This window comes from Ananas comosus, linkage group 9 (genome assembly GCF_001540865.1).
Source record: "Ananas comosus cultivar F153 linkage group 9, ASM154086v1, whole genome shotgun sequence".
Classification (NCBI taxonomy): Eukaryota; Viridiplantae; Streptophyta; class Magnoliopsida; order Poales; family Bromeliaceae; genus Ananas; species Ananas comosus.
This window is the reverse complement of record NC_033629.1, coordinates 10,951,758-10,960,834: the sequence shown is the minus strand read 5'-3', so window position 1 is coordinate 10,960,834 and position 9,077 is coordinate 10,951,758. Positions and strand designations below refer to the sequence as shown.

At 37.3% G+C, this 9,077-nt stretch overlaps 1 protein-coding gene across 1 annotated transcript; it reads right to left on the bottom strand.

The window, feature by feature from the left end:
• On the bottom strand, positions 949–3,523 carry LOC109715081 (subtilisin-like protease SBT1.7). The gene is made up of 2 exons (XM_020239881.1): positions 2,585–3,523; positions 949–2,503 (listed from the first exon to the last, which is right to left on the bottom strand). Exons 1-2 carry the CDS (start codon positions 3,513–3,515, stop codon positions 1,197–1,199), a joined length of 2,238 nt encoding a protein of 745 aa, XP_020095470.1. The 5' UTR covers positions 3,516–3,523; the 3' UTR covers positions 949–1,196.

The following is a 9,077-nucleotide window of genomic DNA, read 5'->3' as shown; positions in this document are numbered from 1 at the left end:
TATAGTCCTCAAACTAATTTGTAATAATTACTGACTCAAATTTTTAAAATTGTTAGAATCAAGTCCCCTGCTCAATTTAGTTAATTGAATATTAACGTATTACGGATATAAAAGTTATGAAGTATTTTAATTTTTATTATATTATTAATCACAATACATACTATCACATCACTTTTATATTAATAATTTATCAATATTTATTCAACTTAAATTAGATTATAAGACTTGATTGCAACGCTTTTAAAAGTTTGAGTTAATAATTACAATAAATTAAAATTTGAAATTTAAAATGTCATCTGATTCATATAATTTGCCCAAATATTTATGATTATTTTTTAGAGTGAAAAAGTATATATATATTCATTATATTTAACTTTTAGACGGCTATCCTATAAATGAAATTGTAGTCTCTAAAAAGGGCATGTATTGAATTTTTAAATGATAATTTTATACAATTTAATGAATTGAAAATTTTGTTATGATTATTATAATTTGTTACTTTGCAATGCATCCAACAAAGTGGAAAATAATAATTTATTTAAAAAATTTTGAAATTAAAAAAGCTATTTTTTAAGTTTTTATTTTTCGTTGCTAAGTATATACTAAGAGGAATGAATTACAAGCAATACAATATCCTTTTATTAATCTTTCTAATATATAAAATTTTATCCAAAAAATTTAAAAACAAGCACGCAGCGAAACAGCATTAGGGATGCAAATGAATCTGAGCTGGTGGGGCTCCTGCCCCGCTCTGCTCCGAATGAGACGATAAGTGGGAACAAAAATATAGAAACATATAATCCGTTTCGAATTTATCCGCCAAGTAAATTGAACGAAAGGCGAAAGACTTTTTTTTTCTTCAGTCCGTTCCGTTAAAAATTCATCAAAAATTCGCTCTCGTTTTGATCCACCCCAAATGGTTACAGTAAGTAAGAGTAAAAAATAAAATAAAAAAATAATCCGTTCAGATTCCATTCCATCACGATAAGAAATAAAACGGGAGGTGGAGAAACCCTTCCGCCCCCAAATCTGTCACGTTTGCATTCCTAACCCGCACCCAAAAATCACCTAGAGAAAAAATATTTACCAAATTTCGCATTTTTGAATGGTAACAAATTCACTTCTTGCAAGCACATCCTTATTTACTCGGGAAATTACCAGAAATACAACAACAGGAATGATTTTTCATCACCTAGCTAGTTTCTAGCTTTAAAATTTCCTACGACTACGGGGCTCCTCACAACGTGCTCATTAGAAACCCACCTCAAATTCCCTTCAACTACGCCATTCGCCGGAAAGAGGCTCCATCTCACCCTCACCTGGAACGTCTTCCTCTCGCTGACCGCCGCGAAACTCAAAGTCGGCGGCGCGACTTCGATCGTCACCGTCTCCGGAATATCTACATGAGCGGTGTAACTCGACTGCGGCTCACCGACGTTCGTCACCGCGCGGGTAATCGTCACCGTTTCCAACCAAGCCGGAGAGGCCGCTATCGACGGTAGGTTGAGCTCCGTCGCCGACTTTTGCGTCACCTTCGAACACGACACGTTGTGGCTGCGGACGATAACGCGAGCGCCCGCGTCGCCGTAAACGCTGCATATGAAACCAACGTAGTCTTCGGCACCGATGTCGTAGATCAGACCGGGGTCGGCCGCTTTCGAGGGGTTGACGTGCCCGGCTCCCACCGCGAAGAAGCTCGCCTTCTGGTGAAGCTCGTCTAAGATGGGCTTGCCGTCGCGACCGTTCTCATCGGCTGTGGTGATGATTGCCGACTTGACGGCTGCTGCCGACCAGTCAGGATGCACGCTCTTTATCAGCGCGGCGATGCCGCTGATGTGCGGCGTCGCCATCGAAGTGCCGGAGATTATATTGAAAGTATTCGCACCGTCGTTTCCTCCGTCTACTTGGGTCGGCCACGCGGCTAGTATGTTTAGCCCCGGAGCCGACACGTCGGGCTTTAGAATCAACGGGGTCTGGAAGTTCGGCCCCCGAGAAGAGAAGAAGGCGACGACGGGAGCCGGAGAAGTTCCGAGGACGGTGCCGTTGAAGGTGATCGACGCTTTCGGGTTGTTTCTTGCGTCAGACGCGTAGGCTATGACAGAGTCCCCGTCGGCAGCAGACAACCTCGACGCCGGCAGGGGGAAGTCTCTCGCGATGATAGAGTAGCCCTCTGCCTCCAAATTGACGACGACGACACCGACACCTCCTGCTTTCAGAACGGCTCTGGCGATCTTTTCCAGTGGAAAGAAGGGCTCGCATACAACTATTTTGCCCTTGATGTCGAATTTTTTGAAGTAGGTGCAACCGCTGCGGTTGGAATTGTACGCAAGTTCGACCGGGTTCGAGGGAATTTTGGTTGACTGATTTAGAGATTCGCCTTCGTAGACCTTCCCGTTGTTAAGCTGTACGTACGATCTAAAGCTCCGGTCGACCGAGGTCGCACCCACTGTTATGTACCACGGCGCCTCGTTAGAGAGCGTGGTATTGAAGGGACCGCCGTTACCTGTTGGATGAATAAAATGTAAGACTACCATAAGAGAGTATAAAAAAAAAAAAAAATAGCAGCAGTTATTGGTATTATTACCTGCTGCGCAGCTGACGACTATGCCCTTCTCAAAAGCGGTGAACGCGCCGATGGCGATCACATCCTCGTCGAAAGGAATGGATCCACCGCCCAAAGAGATGGAGATTACGTCGACCCCGTCCTTCACGGCGGCGTCCAGGCCGGCGAGCACGTCCGAGGACGCGCAACCCGAGGTGCCGCACACCTTGTATATGGCCAGGTGCGCGCGCGGCGCCATCCCGGCCGCCGTGCCTCCGGCCTGCCCGTACGCCTGCGCGCCGGGCGCGAAGTTGCCGGCGGCCGTGCTCGCCGTGTGGGTCCCGTGCCCGCTGTCGTCGAGAGGTGAATCGTGGCCCGGCACGAACGCGCGCGCGCCGATGAGCTTGTTGTTGCAGCCGGCCTCGAGGGCGCACGAGCCCTTCCACCTGGCCGGCGGCGGCGGCACGCCGGCGTCGGAGAAGGAAGGGTGGCCGGCAGCGATGCCGGTGTCGAGTAGGCCGATGATAACGCCACGGCCGAACGCCGAGGCGTCCCAAAGTCCGTTACTCGCAGGTCGGAGGCCCAGAAACTCCGGCGTGTGGGTCGTCTGAAGGTAGAGCTTCTGCTCCGGAAAAGCGCGCACGAACCCTTCTTTCTTTTGCATTGAATTAAGTTCGAATTGTGTGAGCTTCGCGGCAAAGCCGCTGAAGACTTCGCTGTAGGAGTGAAGCAACCGCGGCTCGCCGGTGTCGGAAACAGACTCGGATAAGAATGACTTGTACCAACTCTCAAGCTCGTTGGAGCCAGCATCGGCTATCTCTATAGGAGGTTGCACACGAACAATGTAAGTTTGCAATGTTTCGGGTTCATTAGAGCCAATATTACGAATACACAACACTGGAGAAAAAATGGACAAAAATATGACGATGAAGGAGAGGGAAAAGAATGAGGAGGCGTTTTGGTACATCTTCATTTCAAATAAGAAACAGTACTAAAGAGCATAGGGTCCATAATGTATGAATATTATATATATTGTTATCTTATCTTATTTTATTTTATACCATACATGGAGAACCTAAATCACGTACGGTATATTGTTATCTTATCTTATCTTATTTTATTTTATACCATACGTGGAGAACCTGAATCACGTACGGCAAGGTTCTCCTCACTCCGGTGGGGCTCATTTTTTTTTTTTTCTCTTTCACTCTCTCACTTGAAAAATTATAAAATACAACGAGTATACTGATGATTAGGCGTAACAAATCAATCAAATATCTTCTTTTAGAGATATATATCCCATTATGATTATAAAAAAATATTTTTATTATACTTTTGTTTGAAAAGAAAGAATGTGATTAGCTTGTTATTGATGACGTGGTGCAAGTGTGACAGTGTAGAATTCCTCCTCTCACTCACACACATCCTACACTTTTTTTTTTCTCAACATTTTTTTTTCTACACTATATGTAAAATTTTATCGTATAAATTAATTTTATTTTTTAATAGTCGATATAACAAAATTAAAATTTCATACCAGTATATAAGACATATTCATATATAATTTATAATTTGAATTCGTTTTTATTTTTGCCTACAACAAATGTGAAATTTAGTGCATGAACTAATCCTATTTTTTAATAGTCTTTCCCAAAAAAGAGGTGGATCCGACTTTTTTTTTCTCTCTCTCACACTTTCTCTCTCTCTGACCCTACACCCCTTATTTATTTATTTTTTTCTCTCAACACATTTTTTTTTATTTTTTTTTCTACAGCAAGCTTAAAATTTTATCATATGGACCAATTTTTTTTTTAATAGACGATAGTGTACGGCAACCACCTCAAGCAAAGAGGTGGGGCCCACTCCACTTTTTTCTCTCTCTCTCATTCTCTCACACACCCTACACCATTTTTTTTTTCTTTTTCTCTCAACACTGTTTTTTTATCGAGTGCAAAATTTAATCGCATGGATAAACCTTATTTTTAATAATCAATATAACAAAATTAAAATTTTATTACTCCCGTGGGATCCACTTTTTTTTTCTCTCTCTCTCTCTCACTCTCTCTCTCTCTCTCTCACGCACACGATACACCCTTTCTTTTTTTTTTTTTTTTTACTCTCAATATTTTTTTTTGTTTTTGCATACACTATGTGTAAATTTTATCGTATGAACTAACCTTTTTTTTAGCAGTCGATATAACAAAATTAAAATTTCATACGGTGTAAAAAGAGTTGTACACCGAGTGTATAAGACATACTCATATATAATCTATAATTTAAAGTTTTTTATTTTTGGCTACACAAAGTGTAAAATTTTAACGCATGAACTAATCCTATTTTTTAATAGTCTTCTCAAGGAAAGAGATGAGGCCCACTTTTTTCCTCTCTCATACTCTCTCTCACACATCCTACACACTTTTTTTAAATTTTTTACTCTCAACACCTTTTCTTTTTTGTTTTTTACACCAATTTTAAAATTTTATCGTATGAACTAATTCTATTTTTTAATAGTCGATAGTGTACGGCAACCACCTCAAACAAAGAGGTGGAGCCCACTCCACTTTTTTTTTTTCTCTCTCTCACTCTCTCACGCACACCCTACACCTTTTTTTTTTTTTTTTTTTTTTTTCTCTCAACACCGTTTTGTTTTTTTTTCTACACCGAGTGTAAAATTCAATCGCATGGACCAACCTTATTTTCTAATAATGAATATAACAAAATTAAAATTTTATCACTCCAATGGGGCCCCTTTTTTTTTTCTCTCTCTCACTCACTCTCTTTCACACACACACCCTACACTTTTTTTTTCTTTCTCTCAAACATTTTTTTTTGTTTTTGCCTACACCATGTGCAAAATTTTATCGCATGGATTAATCCTATTTTTTAATAGTCGATATAACAAAATTAAAATTTCATACGGTATAAAAAAAAAGTTGTACACCGAGTGTATAAGATATACTCATATACAATCCATAATTTGAATTTTTTTTGTTTTTACCTACACCAAGTGTAAAATTTTAACGCATGAACCAACCCTATTTTTTAATAGTCCCCTCAAGGAAAGAGGTGAGGCCTACTTTTTTTTTCACTTTCTCATACTCTCTCTCTCTCTCTCTCACACCCTGCACCCTTTTTTTTTATTTTTTTCTCTCAACACTTTTTTTTTTGTTTTTTCTGCACCAAGTTTAAAATTTTATTTTATGGACCAATTCTATTTTTTAATAGTCGACAATGTACGGCAGCCACCTCAAAGCAAAGAGGTGGGGCCCACTCTATTTTTTTTCTCTCTCTCTCACTCTCTCACACACCCTATAGCCTACACCCTTTTTTTATTTTTTTTTTCTCTCAACACCTTTTCTTTTTTTTTTTTGGCCCATACCGAGCGTAAAATTTTATTCCATGGACCGACCCTATCTTTTAATAATCAATATAACAAAATTAAAATTTTATCACTCCTCTGGGGCCTACTATTTTTTTTCTCTCTCCTACTCTCTCTCTTTCTCACACACACCCTACACCATTTCTTTTTTTATTTTTTTTCTCTCAACATTTTTTTTTTTTGCATACACCCTGTGTAAAATTTTATCACATGGACCAACCCTATTTTTTAGTAATCGATGTAACAAAATTAAAATTTCATACAGTGTAAAAAGAGTTGTACACCGAGTGTATAAGACATATTTATTTATAATCTATAATTTGAATTTTATTTTATTTTTGCTTATACCAAGTGTAAAATTTTAGTGCATGGACCAACCCTTTTTTTAATAGGCTTCAAAAGGAAAGAGGTGGGCCCATGACTTTTTTTTCTCCCTCTCATACTATCTCCCTCACCCACCCTATACCTTTTTTTATTTTTTTTTTCTCTCAACACCTTTTCTTTTTTTTTTTTTTTTCTACACCAAATTTTAAATTTTATCGTATGAACCAATCTTATTTTTTAATAGTCGATAGTGTACGGCAGCAACCTAAAGCAAAGTGGTAGGGCTCATTCCACTTTTTTTTTTTTTTTTCTCTCACTCCTTCACACACACCCTACACTCTTTTTTTTAGGATAAACTTCAAACACCACCCCCGTGGTTTTGTACTTTCTAATTTTAGTACCCTGTGGTTTAAATTGTATCAAGTTAGTGTCATGTGGTTTCATTTTTACCTTTTCGTCAGCTTTTTCGTTAATATTTCGTTAAATTATATATAAAAAACGTTAGATACCTTATCTTGGTTTATCAAATATTCACTTTAGTACTCTTTAGTTTTAATTTTGTTACTGATTTAAAAAAAAAATAGTAAACTCGATAATAAAAAGATAAAAATGAAACCACCGGACACTAAATTGATACACTTTAAACCACAGGGTACTAAAGTACGAAAGTGTGAAACCACAGGGGTGGTATTTGAAGTTTTCCCTTTTTTTTATTCTCTCAACACCTTTTTTTTTTTCCTACACCGAGTGTAAAATTTTATCGCGGAGACCAACCCTATTTTTTAATAAGGGGCAATTTCTTATATACTTTGAAAAATTTCCGACTTTCCGATTTATCTCTCTTAGAAGGCTAATATTTAAAATACCCTCTTTATGTTCCAACCTATTTTTAATATACCCCTAGAGTTAAAATCTGTTAATTAACTCTGTTAACTCTGTAAAATTACTATTTTGCCCTTTCAAATATACCCTTCCACCATCACTGACTTTTTTATTTGCCCTTAAAGGTAGGGGTACAAAAAGTATTTTGACTTTTGGTCTTTTCCAATATACCCCTCTAACGTCATCAACATTTCTTATTTGCCTTTAAGTTAATAGCAAAATTGGCATTTTAATTTTTTTTAACTATGGTAGATATTTAACTCACGTTTAACCCAAGATAACTTAACAGTAGATAACTCCGGGGTATTTTGCAATAATGGTGGAACATATGAGGGGTATTTTAGAAAGAAAAAAAAGTAGGGGTAAATTGGATATTTTCAAACGTATGAAGGGTATATAGGCAATTATCCCTTTTAATAATCAATATAACAAAATTAAAATTTTATCTAATAAATACAATCTATAATTAATAAAAAAAAATATATACAAAAATTAATAGATTTTTACCTTTATAATAAAAATTTTATTAATATGGTGTTAAAAAAGTTATACACCGAGTGTATAAGACATACTCATGATTGTATAAGATAAAGTTTAGCTTTCTATCTATCTATATCCATACACCCTACACCCTACACCCTACACCCCTACATCCCTACAATCCTATTTTTTAATAGTCGATGTAACAAAATCAAAATTTCAAACGGTGTAAAAAAAATTGTACACCGAAAGTACAAAATATGCTCATATACATGTCTCTTACAGTAGCAAAGAGAACCTATATATTTTGGGTTAAAATTTTTTTCTACGTATACAAATGTATATATTTGATTTAAGGGAAAACTTCAAAAACTTCCCATGTGATTTCGTACTTTTTCATTTTAGTACCCTGTGATTTAAAATGTATCAAATTAGTACCCTGTGATTTCGCACTTTCTCACTTTAATACCCTATGGTTTAAAGTGTATCAAGTTAGTACTCTGTGGTTTTATTTTTGTATCAAGTTAGTACCCTATAGTTTTATTTTTGTATCAAGTTAGTACTCTGTGGTTTTTAAACCAAAGAGTGCTAAAGTGAGAAAGTGCGAAACCACATGGTACTAAAGTGAGAAAGTGCGAAACCACAGGGTACTAACTTGATACACATTAAACCATAGGGTACTAGAGTGAAAAAGTGCAAAACCACAGGGTACTTACTTGATACACTTTAAACTACAGGGTACTAAAGTGAGAAAAAGTGAAACCACAATGGGGTATTTGAAGTTTTCCCTTGATTTAAACATACGCAATTAATAAAATAACTAGGAAACAGAATCTGGTCGAATACTTTGTCATAATAAAAGTAGGTTATATATGCATGAAAGTTGTGTATATTCAGTAGTTCGCATAGGATAACAAAGAAGGACTCTCATATTTCTGGCAAAAATACTCTATCTTTTAATAGTCGATATAATAAAATTAAAATTTCATACGGTGTAAAAAAAAAAAAAAAATTGTACATCGAATGTATAAGACATATTCATATACAATCTATAATTTGAACTCTTTTTTATTTTTGCCTACACCAACTGTAAAATTTTAGCGCATGGACTAACCTTATTTTTTAATAGTTAATCTGTCACGCCCCGGATTACACGTTCCCCGGGCACGCCGACAGATCCGCCATATACAAAGAAATTTTCCCTGTATACGAAGCGATAGCTGTACCTGTAAATCAAACACTACTACGAACAGTAGTAGAGAGCTGCTAGAGAAAACTGAAGCTAAATAAAACAGAGTTTCATATACATAGTTCCGATCCAAAATACAGAGTTACTCGCACTGGCGAGTTAAGTCAACTATGTACATAAACTCGAAACAAAACATCTACCTGCAGTAGGGCACCTCTAGCTCAGCACGTCGGGTAGGGCTCTAACTCGCGACGCCCTTGCCTCGATCCAGGTCCGCAGAC

Coding starts and splice junctions, on each gene's coding strand:
- LOC109715081 (XM_020239881.1), bottom strand. CDS start 3,515: ATGAAGATGTACCAAAACGCCTCCTCATTCTTTTCCCTCTCCTTCATC. Junction 2,504..2,584: donor AGTCGTCAGCTGCGCAGCAG/GTAATAATACCA, acceptor TTCATCCAACAG/GTAACGGCGGTCCCTTCAAT.